The following is a 17,492-nucleotide window of genomic DNA, read 5'->3' as shown; positions in this document are numbered from 1 at the left end:
CTGGGACTGAAGACGATCCCGCTGTACTAGCAGCCATCGTGCTTGCCTCTAGTACACCACTTGTCCTCCAGAAGGCGTCCCGTGGCAACATTACGGGTCAGGGGTAGTGACCTCGTCTGCCGTGCAAGAGCCGTATAGCAACCACCTCACTATAACCCCTAGGGTTCCAGTGCAACACGGAAATGTGTCATGAGAATCATCAGCGTGAGGATGGAAACTGAGGGAGCAGGTACACCCTTGCCCCAATCGACCACTCACAAGGATGTTGAATGAAGAAATGATGTAGCCAAGGTCTTTATTTAATGTACAGTACAGTAACTACCCGGCAAACAAGATACAACGTATCAGACTGCAGCTGCAAACCAAACTATCGTGTTAACTGCTGGAGTGTCACTGGGAACTCACCCAGCCCCTTGCACACACTGTTCCCATTGATGACCCACCACTAAACATAATGAAGCACCTCCACAGTGGCAATTCACTGGATAAGTCAAGGAATACAGCTTTCCATTTTATATTGACTAAACCAACTCATTGTAAGCAGCCTTGATCCCCTGTGCTAAAGCATGATTTGCAGCTGGACTAATGCAGGCTTCTCTGCAGCTGCCTTTTGTGCTTTAAAACTCTGACATTTTCTGGCAAGCTTGGGGCATCTGGTCCTGAGGTCGTATTCAACAGTGTTGAAACAATTGCAAACAGGTCACCATGCACCTTCCTGACGAAAAGTTCCTTGTGGGAGTGGGAAGCCCACAGACTGCTCCACTAACAGGCTCCTTGCAGAGACCTGGAACCAACAGATGTAACTGGGCAACTCCGACATCCCAGCTCCGAGGCAGTCCTGACGTGGCAAAGACTACTTCACCACACTCAGTGACCGTCGATACTGCTGTGAATACATTGGACTGCTTCATATCGCCAGAGGAAGACTGGGGTGGCCGGCACAGTAACTCAGGGCATCCTTGATGGACCGAGCCCATTTGATGGAGTAGGTTCAGGGATGGGGTCTCCATCACTGTACATTATTTCATTTTAAAGACTCTGCACGTATTATTTAAATTAAATAAAAATTAATTGCTGACTTGTCTATTGTAGAAGCAGAATGGAAGCACTGACAAGGTTGAGCATTACACTCTTCAAGTATGTTAGTTCAAGTGGGTGGGAGGGGGGGTTGGGCGGAGTGTGTGAGCTTCAAGGCCAAGAGGAGGATACCAACAGTCCCCTCAACCACCACAGCCAGGACACGGCACCAGCCCACGCAGGTGCGGGCCCGGCCCAATGTATTAAGCTCAAACATGGCCCTGGACGTTCTCTGAATACACCTCGTTCTGGTGATTTGTTGGTAGGTTGAATGTGTCTAACTTCAGTAAGATACTGTTCAATACTGCATAACTGAACCTAGTCAAATTAAATACAAAATATTGCTCCAATAGGGAGGTTGTGCACTAAATTTCAGGCAATTATGTTGTTTCTCTCCTTCACAAGAGATTGGGAGAGTGAGCAGGTTAACAACAAGGCATATTTCAATCTTCTGTTCTATTTCTGCTCTGTGAGCTGGTAGGTCTCGCATACAGTATTACACAAATCACCAACCAGTTAGATTCAAGTGAACCTTCAAATACCATTGCCAAGTGTAGTCAGCGAGAGGAGTCTCCACTGTAAACACATCCTCTCCGTGTCCGTGGGGCACAGGTGAAAAATTCAGTACTTTATGTTGGACCCGAGTTCACATCTCAGTATCAAATGGGAGACCAAACAAATTGACCAGTGAACCAAGAGACCACCATCCAGTTCCTCCACGACACCACCAGCAGGATCAGCAGAAACAAAGTGCAGAACGTCCTGCTCCGCGTCTTCATCAGCGGCACTAAGCAGTTGGTCAAGGTTGAGATGAAGACGAGGAGCACAGCGATGACTGCCAGCAGCACATTGATGAGCTTGCCCAGCAAGGTACGCGCCGTGCCATTCTCCAGCCCCTCCCGCTGCACCAGCTGCTGCTGCTGCTGCTGCAGTTCCATCTTGGAGATGCGAGTCTGACAGGCCTCCAGAGCCTCCTGTGGGGGAGAGATGCAGAAATCGTACACTGCAGCTCCATTCCACACTGCAGGGCATTGTGAGAGGAGTAGGGGAGCTAGAGCATAGGGGGCTGGGTCATTGGCGGCTGGGCGTTGTGGGTAAGGGCGGCCGTTGTGGCGAGGGGGTGGGCAATCTGGAGGATGTGGTGGGGAGGGCAGCCAGAGGGGGGAGAGAGAGCATGTGCAGCGGGTGGGGGGACGGGCGAGAGTGGCCAAGGATGGGGCATAGTGGGCTGACAGAGGAGGGTGGGAGGGCAAGGAAGGTCAGAGGGTAGGGGAGGGGAAGACGAGGGTGGCCAAGGGTTTACTTTAGAGTTACAGTGTGGAAACAGGCCCTTCGGCTCATCAAGTCCAAAGTAACAAAGACTGGAGGTGATAAGTGGAGAATACAAAAGGGTGTAAATGGTGAAGAAAGGAAGGCAGGGAGTAAAATATAGAACTGGGAAAGGAATAATGGGTGGAAGAGAATGGGTGACCAATGGGGGTCCCAGAGCAGAGAGGGATAGGTGATGAGTGGATACAAGTGGAGAATGAGAAAAGAACTGGGGAAGGAAGCGACGGAAACGGGAAGGATGGAATTAGTACAATGGTAGCAGGTGCCTTACACAAATAATAGCATCACACTTGCCCTCTTAATTGCTTCCCATCCCTGCGTGTTGGCTTTCAGTCTGCACAAGCACATCCTTGATTCTTTTGAACATCAACACTACCCAATTTCTTATCATTAAATAAACACTGACAGTCCCCCTAGTCCTAATTTTAACCCCACCAGCCGTCGCATATAACACATCATCCTCCGACATTTTCACCACCTCCAACAGGATCCCACCACTGGTCACATCTTCCCATCTCCACCCCTCTCTGCTTTCCACAGAGACCGTTCCCTTCACTACTCCATGGTTCACTTATCCCTTTCCATCCAAGCCACGCCCTCTCCAGGAACTTTCCCTTGCAACCGTAGGAGATGCAACACCTGTTCCTCCTCCCTCAACTCCATCCAGGATCCCCGACAGTCCATCCAGGTGAGGCAGAAGTTTACTTGCACCTCGTCCAACCTCATCTACTGTATCCGTTGTTCTATATCGGCAAGACCAAACACAGACTGGGCGATCGTTTCGCTCAGTCCGCCTTGCCACCGCAATCTCCCGGTTGCCAAACACCTTAACTCCCCTTTCCATTCCCATACTGACCTTTCTGTCCTGGGCCTCCTCCACTATCAAAGTGAGGCCAAACACAAATTGGAGGAACGGCACCTCATATTTTGCTTGGGGTGGTTATAACCCAGCGGTATGAACATTGATTTCTCTAATTTCAAGTAACCCCTGCATTCCCTCTTCCCCCCCCCCACCCTAGTCGTCCTACTAGTTCCACTATTTGCATCCTTGTATCCCTATCCCAGCCAACAATGGGTTTCACCCATCCTTGATCATCTGTTGCCAGTCCTGCTTGTTCTGGCCTTTTCTTACCTCCAGTTCCCTTCCCGCTACTTTCAGTCTGAAGAAAGGTCCCAACCCGAAACGTCACCCATCCTTTTACTCCAGAGATGCTGCCTGACCTGCTGAGTTACTCCAGCACTTTGTGTCTATCTTCGGTATATACCAGCTTCTACAGTTCCTTTCTACACGTCCACTGACTCTCCTTTGTCTATCCTGCTATTTATTTCCTCAGCAGAACAGTGGTGCAGTGATATAGTTGCTGCCTCACAGCGCCAGAGACCTGGGTTTGATTCTGACTACAAGTGTTGTCTGTATGGAGTTTGTACGTTTTTCCCGTGATCACATGGGTTTTCTCCGAGTGCTCTGGTTTCCTCCCACACTCCAAAGACGTGCAGGTTTGTAGGTGAATTGGCTTCAGTAAAATTGTAAATTGTTCCTATTGTGTAGGATAGTGCTAGTTTGTACAGGATTGGTTGGCATGGACTCGGTGGGCCAATACAGCTGTTTCCACGCTGTATCCCTAAAGTCTAATGATTTGTCAGGCAAGATCCCCCTTCACAAAACCATGCTGACTTCAGCCTATTTTGTTATGTGCTTCTAAGCACTCGCAAACCTCTTCCTTAATGATGGACTCTAAAATCTTACCAACAACTGAAGTCAGGCCAACTGGCCTATTTTTGCCCTCTTTTGCCTTGCTCCCTTCTTGAACCAGAGTAACATCTGCAATTTCTCAGTCCTCTGGGACCACTCCTGACTCTCAATGATTCTTGAAAGATCACCAATAATATCTTCCAAATCTCTAAAGTTACTTCTTTCAGAACCCCAAACTCTAAAACTACCTCTTTTAGAACTTCAGATAGCTACTTGGACAAGAAACATGTAGAGGGCTATGGGCCTAATGCAGACAAATAAGATCTGTGTAGATAAATATCACAGTTGCATCTGTGAAGAGGCCAGACAGGTCCTTGTTAAGATTTTCCTTTTTACAAAACAGTAAGGGGAAGAGGCAATCTGAGGAGCACGAGGGAAGGGCGAGGAGAGATGAGGCTGGATAGCAGCAGAAGTGGCGGAGGTGCGGGAAGTGTGAAGGAGGCAAAGGGGAAAGGCAGTAATGAGGAGAGAGGTGAGGGTGGGGTATGGTGAAGGGATTTAACAAGATGAGAAATGAACATGGGGGCAGGTTGAGAAGAGGGAAGGTGGTGATGGCTGATGAGGAGGGAGAGAAATGGAGCAAAGCCATAAGGCTCCAGCTTTATATCAGGATTTCAGGATTCACTGATAGAAATGTCAAGCTCTCAGGACCTGAGCCGTCTGGTTCAAGTGACAAAGAATGAAGCTCAATAAACATGTCTGTTAACTGACCTGAATGTCCTGAGCCCGCTCATAAGACTGGTAGGCAATCTTCTCCTCCATGCTCACCAGCTCTTGCTTTAGGTTGAGGATCTCATGCTGGTGAAGCTCCGTCAGGTCATTGAGCTGATCTTCAAGCCGCTCACACCTGTTACAGACAGTAGTATATGTCAGTTGACTTACTGACACAGTCAGGACAGACCTCTATTTGAGTTGAGGTTCGGTTGGACTGGCAGGAAGCAGGAGAAGTGACTCTCAGTTCCCTGTACACCCACTCTCCTGAACAGGCAAGGCACTTCCTCCCTCAACCCAGAAAAGGTCATGGCGGCACCTGTCGCTTCCTCATTGTGAGCACCAGCCCAAACGTCCAATCCTATCTTCTCCCCACTCCCTCACCAGACATGCACATCTGCATCAAGCCATACCAACTTTCAAAGAATTATCCTCCTGGATATAAATGGAGCATTAGACTCATGAAATGTTCGGAGAAGCAGAGCTGGGTCAAGGAAATGAGCGAGAACCTTGAATCCCATGGGTGGAAGAGGCAACGAACTGGAGACCCAGGGCCGGGATAGGAAGCTCTGGACTGATGAGAAAGGGCACTTGCTCTGTCTGTCCATCCACTTCACTATCAATAGTCTTTCTTTCTTCTTGTCTCTCCCTTGGTCTGTGGATCTCTAGGGATGGGAAGTAAATACCTGACTAAGGCTGTAAAGCTAAATCTTCTAGCTGCCTGCCAAGGACACATGGGTTCGGAAACAGCTTCTATTCCTCCTTTGGCTTCCATTCAATGCTGTAAACTTAAAAACTTGGGATTCTACCAATGAAATTGTTATTGCAGTCCCTCTCTCCAATTAACACCAGACTGTGTATCAACTTGTGAACAAGCCCTTGCTTACATGAACTTCTACACTGACATCCTGACTTTGATCGAGTTACAACAATGAGGTGATGCTACCCATCAGCAAAGCTTTCAAGCGCGCAGAGGTCTTCCAGTAACTATGTTGCACACAACACCAGTAGTGAAGAAGCCTCATCTCACACTCACACTGGGCACAGACTACTCACGTACACCAACACCAAATAAACACAACATAGGGAGAATAAAATGTAGTTAAGATTATGTGAAAACTGCTAGATTTCAGCACAAGGTGAGGGAGGTGGTGAAGCAGCTGGTGCTGTCAGAAACTACCTGTATCGCTCTTCCTGCAGAGTTTGTAGCATCAGTGTGTAATCCCTCTGATAGTGAGACTTCAAAGTGTCAAATGATTCTTCCAACCGGGCCTGCGTCTCCTTCACTTGCTGCAGTTCCTGGAATATTCCCTCCAAGCCCGAGCAGGCGAGCTCCAGTGTGTTGTTTTTGGAGGCGGCAGGTTCCAGGGGTCCCCCTGCCTCGCTGTTGTCGGCCGATCCGGATGTGGCGCTTGAACACTCCTCCTCACTGCCGTACCTGGGGCTGGGCTGCAGGGTGCCGCAGATGCCCAGACCCTTGAGGCACTCCTCTGCCTGGGCTTCCTCCAGCGGGTCCTTCAAGGCAGGAATGTTGTCGGCGCTGCCGAACCGGTTGCGGAAGAGGGATGCGATCTCCCGCGGCTTGGCGACGACAGCTCCCGCAGCGGAGTGGGTGGCTTGGGAGAAGCTGGAGAGGCCGCCCCGCATGCTCCCCACCACGCCCCCACTGAACCCTGTCACCCTGGCCCCCACGCCCTTCAGCCCTTGATGTACGTCCCGCAGCATGTCCTTGGGTTGCCGCGGCATGCCGCTGTGCTCAATCGCACGCAGCTTGCGGTGGCACTGTTCCAACTTGCGTTGCAGCTGCAGGATGGTCTGGGCCGACTTCTGGTTCTTCTTCTCGAACACCTGTTTGATGCGGGCACCCTGCTGCCGGTCGGCACTGCTGGCCAGCTTGAGATACTCAGCCACATTATCATCCCGCACCGTCTGCTCCACCTTCAGCTGCTCTGTAAGCTTCAGCACCTTCTGCTGGAGGTGAGCGATGGCCTCTTTCGTCCTCTGTGGCTCCAGTGGCCCGTCCAGACTGTCCACGCTAAGCCCACCGTCCGAGCTCGATGCCACCACTCCCGGTGGGGCAGCGCTGATCCCATCTGGCCGCTCGACCTGCCACACACAATCAGAGATCAGCTCACTGCTTGCATCAATTTTTAAAGGCAGGACCAAGAGCAGTAATCACGGCAATTAAAAATGATCAGTTCAAATCCCCTTCCTCCTGGCTTTTCCACAAAGCACAAGTTAATTTGGGACATTCAGCAGGTGCCAGTAACTTGCTGCTGGGATGAGAGTATTTGTTTCCCATTTCACATCTTGGTGCTGCCCAATCCTTGGACATTCCCCTTCACCCATTCTCCAACTATTGTGGACTGTCCATTCCCCGACCATTGTGGACTGCTCAGTCCATGGATATTCCCCTTCATCTATGCGCAACATTGTGGACTGCTCAGTCCATGGATATTCCCTTTCATCTATGCCCAACATTGTGGACTGCTCAATCCATAGATAGTCCAAAATGTCCCCTTCATCTATGCCCAACATTGTGGACTGCTCAATCCATGGACATTCCCATTCATCTGTGCCCAACATTGTGGACTGTTCAATCCATGGATATTCCCATTCATCTGTGCCCAACATTGTGGGCTGCCCAATCCATGAACAGTTCCTTAACCCATTCCCCAACTACTGTGAACTGTCCAAAAGCTGGACATTTCCTTCATCCATTCTCAACCATGGTGGACTGTCCAATCCCTGAACATCGCCCAATCCCTGGACATTCCCTTCACCCATTACCCTACTGTTCTTCAGCCTCACTGTAGATATTCATTAATTAAAGTACCAAACAGGCGGCACTGTGGCAGGTATCCATGATTCAGGGATTGGGCAGTCCACAGCAGACGTAGAGTAGCTGCATTACAGAGCAGGAGACCTGGATTTGATCCTTCGATATGGTGCTATCTGTATGGATTTTGTATGTTCTCCCTATGACCATGTGTGTTTTCTCTGGGTGCTCCAGTTTCCTCCCACATTCCAAAGACGTGCAGGTTTATAGGTTAAGTGGCTCCAGTAAGAAATGTAAATTGTCCCTAGTTGTATAGAATGGTGCTAGTGCATGGGGATTGTTGGTCATTGTGGACTCAGTGGGACAAAGGGTCTGTTTCCGTGATGTATCTCTAAAGTGTAGGATAGAATGAGTGTATGGGCGATCACTGGTTGGTGCAGACTTGGTGGACCAAAGGGCATGTTTCCATGCTGTATCTCAAAACTAAAAGTAGCTTGTAGGCTTAGTACTGATCAGCTACTCATAAATATGTAAAGCAGAGGGGCAGTAGGAACAGTTTTAGGGCAAGGTCATTCCTGTCACTCAGTGTATTCTGTTACAGATTTCTGATTGCTATCACTTGAAGAGGACACTAAATGTATATGAAGTTTACCCACTCCTAGTTTTTGCAACAGTATAAATGAGAATAAGTGTACAAGTAGCTATTTCTGGGTACTTGCCCTCACCAAGATGAGTGTACCTTAAATGCCCACACTCTTTGGTCAGGTTAATAAACACAAAGGGTAGTTGGTTTCCATGAAACATTTTGGATCTCTCCCCAACCTGATTAAAAAATGTTCAGGATGGTCTGTAAGTGAAGCATGGTATCTCCTTACCCCGGTACTCAAAGCCAAGTAATTTTACCACATACGTCAGGTGAGCTTTCACGCAACAAGACAAAGGATTATTTAAGACTTACTCAGCTTTTTAGTGATTTGAATGAAGGGACCTAGTGCACTGTACCCAAATTTACTGATGATACAAGGATTGGTAAGTCAGCAAGTTGTGAAGACACCAAGAGTTTGCAAAAAGGACGTAGACAGGCTAAGCATGAGGACAAGAAATTGACACAAGATGATCATCCACTTTGGAAGGCTGAACAAAAGCACAAAATATTTAAACAGAATGAGAAACAAAGAAAGTCCTAACACATGGAAACACACATAGCATACAGCTGCAGCAAGTCATTGGTCTTCATTGCAAGCGGTATGGAGTAAGATGCAAGGATGCTTTGATTGATTCAAGGCAGAGGTGACTCGATTTCACTCTCCCAGTTCCTCCGGCTCCGATTGTGAGCAATATCTGAGGAAAGATGTGCTGGCGCTGGAGAGGGTCCAGAGGAGGTGTACGGAAATGATCCCAGGAACGAGTGGGTTAACATATGATAAGCATTTAACGGCGCTGGACTTCTACTTGCTGGAGTTTAGAAGGATGAGGGGAGACCTCATTGAAACTTACCGAATAGTGAAAGGCCTGGATAGAGAAGATGTGGAGAGGATTTTTCCACTAGGGGGAAGAGTCTAGGACCAGACTCTGGTCCTTTCTTTAGGAAGATGAGGAGGCATGTCTTTAGTCTGAGGGTGGTGAATCTGTGAAATTCATTGCCGCAGAAGACTGTGGAGGCCAAGTCAATGGATATTTTTAAGGCAGAGATAGATTCTTGATTAGTACGGGTGTCAGATGTTATGGGGAGAAGGAGAATGGGATTAAGAGGGAAAGATAGATCAGCCATGATTGAATGGCGGAGTAGACGATGGGACGAATGGCCTAATTCTGCTCCAAACATTTATGAGACTTTCTGCAAGGGTAACTATGAAATGTCTTCCTTCAAAAACGATGGCTTACCCTGTACATTGATAACAAAGGCTTGACCACATCATATCCATTTTCTGTGCCTCTGCTTTCAGCCCCTTTCCTCTAGGGCCACCCCACCAAACCATTCTCCACAATTTCTACCACCAGACACATGTTCCCCTCTATTCCCCTGTCAGCATTTCACAGGAACTGTTCCACACTTGTGGTCCACTCTTTTGTCCCCACTTCGTATGCACTTTCCCTTCATACGCACTTTCCTTTGCAACTGCAGGCCATGCAATACTTGTCCTTTCACCTCTTCCCTTCCCACCATCCAGGGACCCAAATAGTTTTTTCCAAGTGAAGCAGAGAATCACTTGCACTTCTTTCAATCTAGTGTACTGTGAATGAATACTTCTCGTCGATATTTTTCATGGAGAACCACATGGGAACCTAGCACGTTTAGGGGAGAGGATCTGAAGCATCTGCATTTGGAAAGGCAAGGACTGATTAGGGACAGTCACCATGTCATTGTTTATGGACAATCGTATCTCGTTAGTTCGATTGACCAAGAGGATTAACGAGGCCAGGACAGTGAAAGTTGGCTCCATGGTCATTAGCAAGCCCTTTGTCACCTGAAATTACAGAATTCAATATTTATGCCGTTAGGTTAGTTAGAGAGTCACAGAGGTAATTTGGCTCAATTTGCCCATACTGACCAAGAAGCCCCATCCACACTAGTCCCACCTGCCTGCTTTTGGCCCATATCCCACCTTTCCTATCCATCCACCCTCGTAGTGCAGGAAACAAAGGACAGACATGTTGGTGTAGGAATGGGCAGGGGAATTAAAATAGCTTGGGGAAACTCATGGCTTTGCAACATGGGAGGAAACAGGGCACCCAGAAGAAACTCATGTGATCATTGGGAGAACATGCAAACTCCATAGGCTGCACCCAAGGTTAGAATTGAATCCAGATCTCTGGAGCTGTGAGACAGCTATTAGTTGTGCCACTGCGCTGCCTAGAGTTTTGTTGTTCAGAGGTAGCCGGGTGTCCTTGTACACAGACTATTGAAAGATGCAATTACAGCTAATGGTGTTGTTGGCCTTTACTGCAAGAGTATCAGTGCCAGAGAGCCAGTTCCGATCCTGACTTCTAGTGCCGTCTGTGTGAAGCTGTGCATTGTCCCTGTGACCATGTGGATTTCCTGTAGGCTGTAGAAACAATACCTAATCTGGGCATGATGCAGCACTGGGTTTGACTTTAAATCCTCCAACTTCAGGCAATTCGCTCTGTCTGTCTGTCTCATCACTGGTGATCAATTTGTAATCTTGGCTCCCCTCTCTCTTCTCTCTCCATTAGTATAGTAAGGCTTAATGAGCATGTTTGAGTTTGAGAAATCTGTCTATTTACCCAGAGCATAAATATTCCCTTTGTTCAACCATTTTTCCCAAACCCTCTCTTTAACAAAAAACTAACTTGTTTTCTCTCTTTCCCAGTTGTAACCAGAGCTCTCAGACCTGAAGTGTTAACTCTGTTTCTCCTTCAACAGGTACCATCCAACACACTGAGAATTTCCAGTATATACTGGCCCACACGGTTGGGAGTTTCTCAATCTTTATCAGTAATGGTAATCAGTACTCATCAGTAATCTATTTTTCCGATCAAAGTGAATAACCTGATGTGTTTTCACGTTACAATCCGAAATACATTTTTTGTCCATTCATCTAACCTATCTATAGACCAACGATGGCTTCCTGCTTAGGTTCTACCAGCATCAGTCATCATCAATTGATCCACAGTCTCTGGGGTCACTGTGGAATGATTGCAAGAGCGCCTGCAGTGTTATAGACAATAGACAATAGAAAATAGGTGCAGGAGAAGGCCATTCGGCCCTTCGAGCCAGCACCGCCATTCAATGTGATCATGGCTGATCATTCTCAATCAGTACCCCGTTCCTGCCTTCTCCCCATACCCCCTGACTCCGCTATCCTTAAGAGCTCTATCTAGCTCTCTCTTGAATGTATTCAGAGAATTGACCTCCACTGCCCTCTGAGGCAGAGAATTCCACAGATTCACAACTCTGACTAAAAAAGTTTTTCCTCATCTCTGTTCTAAATGTTCTCTATTGCAGCAGGCACACCAGCAAGTACTTCAGTGATCTACCAGCAGAGGGAGCAATGGAGCTGCATAAGTCGGAGAGAGCAAGCTCAATAAAATCATTACTGCGGAAAATAGATGGTTGCCAAGGCTCAAGAAAGAGCTCCAGTTATTAAATGTGGGCAGCATATGCATATGCCACAACCAAATCTTGCACCAAATCTTACCCTTCATCTTTTATTTGTGCAGTGGACAGCTTGATTGTTTTCATGTATAATCTTTTCTTGGACCAGAATAGTATGGAAAACAAACTCTTTTCACTGTACCTCTGTATTGAACTCCATTTATTAGGGTCTTTAACCTCAGCCCACCTGCTCAACTGATAAAAATCCTGCTGCAATTTTTGATAACCTTCTTCACTATCTACAATGCCACCCACTTTCGTGTCATCCGCAAATTTAATGATCACGCCTTGTACATTCTCATCCAAATCGTTGATGCAAGCCACAAACATCAATGGGCCCAGCATTGATCCCCGAGGCACAACACTAGTCACAGGCCTCCAGTCCGAAAAACTATCTCCCACCATCACCCTCTGCTTCCTTCTATTGAAGCTAATTCTCTGTCCAGTCGGCTAGCTATTCTTGGATCCCATGCAATCTAACCTTCCAGAGCAGTCTACCATGCAAAACCGTATAAAATGCCTTACTAAAATCCATATAGACAACATTAACAGCTTTGCCCTCATCAATCTTTTTAGTTACTTCCTCAAAAAACTCAATTAGATTTGAGAAAAATTAGTTGCATGCTACTCAGTCGGCGAAAAGACTATCCATGATTACAATCAAGCCGCCCAGTGTACAGATACGGGGTAAAACATATAACGCTTGGTGCAAGACAAAGTCCAATAAAGTCCGATTACAGATAGTTCAAAGGTCTCCTATGAGGTAGATTGGAGATCAGGACCGCTCGCTAGCTGGTGAGTAGACAAGTCAGTTGCCTGATAACAGTTGGGAAGCAGCTGTCCCTGAACCTGGAGGTGTGCGTTTTCAAACCTCTGTACTTCTTGCATGATGGGAGAGAGGAGAAGAGGGGGTGACCGAGACAAGACTAGTCCTTGATTATGCTGGTGGCTTTGCTGTGGCAGCATGACGTGTAGATGGAGTTAATGGAAGGGAAGTTGGTTTGCGCAATGGTCCGGGTTACGTCCGCAACTCTGCAATTTCTTGCGGTCTTGGGTGGAGCTGTGCTGTGATGCATCCCGATAAAATGCTTTCTGCAACACATCTGTATAAGTTGGTAAGGGTTGTTGGGTACATACCGAACTTCTTAAGCCATGCTTTCTTGGCTATTGATACGAAGCAGGCTTAGGCAACCTTCCTTACTACTCACACCATAAATTTCCAGGGATAATGAAGAAACAAAGAACTGCAAAAGCTGGTTTATACCAAAGATAGACATAAATGCTGGAGTAACTCAGCGGGTCAGGCAGCATCCTTGGAGAACATAGATTGGTGATGTTTATCTATTTCCCTCAAACAAACTTCCCTTGGGAGTACAGCTAATTCTCAGAAATAATGGGAAACCTTTAACTTAAAGCAACTATACATTAGCGGTAGAAGCTAACCAATGTCAGGTCCAGTATGGACCCTTCTTCAGACTGAAAGTGGAGGGGGGGGGGGGGGGGGGGAGAGAACTAGAGAAAAGTCCTGGACAAATCAGGGCCGGCAACAGATTACCTCAGGCACCACTTCAGGCTCTGCTTTCCCTACTTTTCTCCTTACATTGAAATAAACACATTTCAGCCCAACAGCGTCACCATATTCTTTAACCTCTCCCTGCCTGTCCTTCCTTTGAGACTTACTGATCCTAACTTCTATGTTGTCATCACTACTTCCAATTTCTGACCTACCGCTTTAGTTTCCACACCTCTGGCTCTCGGTATTCCCTTATCATGTATCTCTAAAAGGCTCAATTGTAAACATGTCATGTCTTAGAAAGAAACATAGAAAAATAGGTGCAGGAGGAGGCCATTTGGCCCTTCGAGCCAACACCGCCATTCGTTGTGATCATGGGTGATCATCTACAATCAGTAAGTAACCTGTGCCAGCCTTCTCCCCGTATCCCTTGATTCCACTAGCCCCTAGAGCTCTATCTAACTCTCTTTTAAATTCATCCAGTGAATTGGCCTCCACTGCCTTCTGTGGCAGAGAATTCCACAAATTCACAACTCTGGGTAAAAAAGTTTCTTCTCACCTCAGTTTTAAATGGCCTCCCCTTTATTCTTAGACTGTTCCAGACTCTGAACCCCTGGTTCCAGACTCCCCCAACATTGGGAACATTTTTCCTGCATCTAGCTTGTCTAGTCCTTTTATGATTTTATACGTCTCTATAAGATCCCCTCTCATCCTTCTAAACTCCAGTGAATACAAGCCCAGTCTTTCCAATCTTTCCTCATATGACAGTCCCTCCATCCCACTAATTAACCCCGTGAACCTATGCTGCACTGCCTCAACAGCAAGGACGTCCTTCCTCAAATTAGGAGACCAAAACAGCACACAATACTCCAGATGTGGTCTCACCAAGGCCCTATGCAACTGTAGAAGGACTTCTTTGCTCCGGTACTCAAATCCTCTCGTTCTGAAGGCCAACATGCCATTTGCTTTCTTCACTGCCTGCTGTACCTGCACGCTTACTTTCAGTGACTGGTGTACAAGGACACCAAGGTCTCATTGCACTTCCCCTTTACCTAATTTGACACCATTGAGATAATAATCCGCCTCCTTATTTTTGCCACCAAAGTGGATAACCCCACATTTATCTACATTAATGTACATCTGCCATGCATCTGCCCACTCACTCAACCTGTCCAAGCCACCCTGCAACCTCCTAACATCCTCTTCGCAGTTCACACTGCCACCCAGTTTTGTGTCATCTTTGGGCTGATTGGATAGCACGAAACAAATGCTTTTCACTGTACCTCGGAACATGTAACAATAAACTAAATTGTAAACACCAAATTACCTCATCGTCCAATTATGTCCCCTTGTTCGAGGTTGTCCCATTTGTGGAGGGTGGAACTTTATTCCTTGGAGCATAGGACACTGAAGAATGAGCTGATAGAGGTGTATAGAATCATGAGAATAGATAGTGAATGAAACAGCTTTTCTCAGGGTTGGGGAATCAAAAACTAGAGAGCTTAGGTTTACAGTCAGAGAACAAAATTTAATTGCAACCTGAGGGGCTACTTTTTCCACACAGAGGGTGATACATATACAGAACAAGCTGCCTGTGGAAGTGATTGAGGCAGGTAGAATAACAACATTTTATAGACATTTGAACAGGCGCATGGATAGCAAAGGTTCCATGTATAATTGTAATGAAAAGGAACTACAGAAGCTGGTTAACACCGCAGATGGACACAAAATATTGGAGAAATTTAGTGGGTCAGATAGCATCTCTGGAAAAAATGGATAGGTGATGTTTCAGGTCGCGACCCTTGCTCAGGATGATTATAGTCAGGAGAGCAAGACTTTTCCCGATAGGGCTCCTGCATATCGGTGTAGACAGGCGACTGTTTTACTCAACACTTACGCCAAGGGCTACTGGATCTCCTGGTTGCTAACCACAATAACTCCCCTTCCTATTCCCATACTGACCTTTCTGTTCTGATCTCCCTTCATTTACCAGAATGAGGCCACGCGCAAACTGCAGGAACAGCATCTCATTTGCACTTGGGTAGCTTACAACCCAATGGTATGAACATTGAATTCTCCACTTTTGCTGTTGCTGGCCATGATTTCTCCTGCCTTTTTGCTTCCAGTTTTTTGTACCCGACTCTCCCTACTACAATCAGTTTGAAAAAGGGTTCAGACCTGAAACGTTATTTTCTCCAAAGATGCTGCCTGACCCGCTCAGTTACTCCGGCATTTTGTGTCTACTAAGGGTTCAGAAGATATGCGCCGACATTATGTTACTTAACCATCACTTGCCATTAACAAATCCTTGTTGGTTTATTAATCGTCACTTGATCAGATGAGTAATATTGTGGTTATTGGGTGTTTTAGCTTCTTTCCCAAGAAGTTTTAACTGACGAGCCTGTTGTTACAGGGTTGTTGCACCTTTTTTGCAGAGAAGTGTAATATTTGTAATTTGCTTATCCTTTCACCACTCCTTGTGCATGGAAGATTACGGTGAAAATCTCCATAATTTCTCCTTAAGGAGTTCTTAAGGATCAATGTGACTGGCTTCCACATTAGCTTGTGAGATCCAAGGTCAGCAGGGTCGTGGAGAATCTGCCAGAGGTGAGGCAAGAGAGGCCTGCCGAGGCAGAGTTTGGGAACTGGTGCATTCCTTCTACCATTCTCCTGCATAAACGCCAGGAAATCCCACCAGTGGGCAGGGATGCGTTTTTTCAAGGAGGCTTTGAGAATTGTTTATTCTTTGCACCTGTGATATCTTGCTCAGTTTGACACCAGAACCGACCGTCTGCGAGGGACTGTAGTGGCTTGTGCAGAACAGGTTGAGATTAGCTGGACAGTGTCTCCCCCTTTCTCTTCTCCCTGTGCAGGTTCACCAGAATACAAGAATCCTTCCACTCCTGGATTTTGTGTTGATGTAGACTCGCGTGGCAAACGGACCACAACAGAAAAAACTTCCCCCACCAGTTGTGAAAACCGGACACTGCCTTTATTGTCACACGGTAAATAGACTGAAAGCAAAGTCAACAGCTGGCCATGTGGTCAGTGAGATAGAGGCTGTGAGACAGAATACTTCTATTGTAGTCCTTGACAAGGAAAAGGCCAGAATAAACATAAATCACCCCTATTGATAAAACACTTGGCAGACTGCTAGCAAGGTCTGAGATACAATGACAGACAATCCCGCCCCATGTACCAAAGTGTAATAGGCAAAGTGCAGATTACAGTGAAAGGGAGGGCCAAGGAATAAAGATGAGAATGACAAAGAAAACATTTATGACTTTGTTGCCACATAGTAAATAAACTGAAAGAAAAGTCAATAATTAAGGTCTGGTCAGCAATGTAACACTGATGTAATGAAAATCATGCAAATTCATGGAATGCTTTGTCCTCTGCTCTGAACATTATGTATTCCATAAAATTTAGAAACATATAACGCAGACAAACTTTAAAGTCAAGGCAATGTCAGATGCAGAGTCAATGTCGATCATCAAACACAGGGTAGAGGGTGATTGTAACTTGGTGTAAGAAGGGCAACAGTAGAGCTCAAGCCTACACAAGACAACAGTGGGAGGTTGATCAAGAAGGCACTGCGACAGTCAACTTCAGACTCAGAGATCTTACTTCTAGCAGTGGAGACTGGACAAGTGGGGCAAAGCCAACATTTTTTCTCTCACAGCACCCCCTCTCATTTATTTGTTCTATATCTTGCTATATCACCATCTATATCTCTCGTTTCCCTTTCCCGACTCAGTCCGAAGAAGGGTCTCAACCCGAAACGTCACCTATTCCTTTTTCCAGAGATGCTGCCTGACCCACTAAGTTACTCCAGCTTTTTGTGTCCATCTTCAATTTAAACCAGCATCTGCAGATAAAGTGGTAAAGAAGGCATGTGGTATGGTTGCCCTCATAGGTCGGGGCATTGAGTACAAGATTCAGGGTGTCCTGAGGCAGCTTAAAAGGGCGTTAGTCAGGTCACATTTGGATTATTGCATGCAGTCCTGCTCACCCCATTAAAGGAAGGATGTGGAGGTTTTGAAAAGAATGCAGAGGAGATTTACGAGAATGTTCCATGGATTTGGGGATATTAGCTGTAGGAAGTGGTTGGAGAGACTTTGATTGTTTTCTCTGGGTGCAGAGTGTTGCCTGGATACCTGTGGGTATTAGCCACAGGGAGAGGTTGAATAGACTTACATTATTTTCTCGGGAA

At 46.6% G+C, this 17,492-nt stretch overlaps 1 protein-coding gene across 3 annotated transcripts in view; it reads right to left on the bottom strand.

The window, feature by feature from the left end:
• Window positions 1-293: 293 nt before the first annotated feature.
• Window positions 294-17,492, bottom strand: part of LOC144601841 (transmembrane and coiled-coil domains protein 1-like) — a 24,538-nt gene continuing 7,339 nt past the window's right edge. For all 3 annotated transcript variants that reach the window (XM_078414320.1, XM_078414321.1, XM_078414322.1), the window contains 3 exons: window positions 6,051-6,976; window positions 4,871-5,006; window positions 294-2,051 (listed from right to left, as the gene is read on the bottom strand). In XM_078414320.1, coding sequence (XP_078270446.1) covers window positions 1,737-2,051; window positions 4,871-5,006; window positions 6,051-6,976 — 1,377 coding nt within the window. In that variant the 3' untranslated portion in view covers window positions 294-1,736. The remainder of the gene's footprint in view (window positions 2,052-4,870; window positions 5,007-6,050; window positions 6,977-17,492) is intronic.

The sequence above is a fragment of the Rhinoraja longicauda genome, chromosome 17 (assembly GCF_053455715.1).
Source record: "Rhinoraja longicauda isolate Sanriku21f chromosome 17, sRhiLon1.1, whole genome shotgun sequence".
In the NCBI taxonomy this organism is placed as follows: Eukaryota; Metazoa; Chordata; class Chondrichthyes; order Rajiformes; family Arhynchobatidae; genus Rhinoraja; species Rhinoraja longicauda.
The sequence above is the reverse complement of the archived record's forward strand: the minus strand, read 5'-3'. Positions and strand labels throughout refer to the sequence as shown.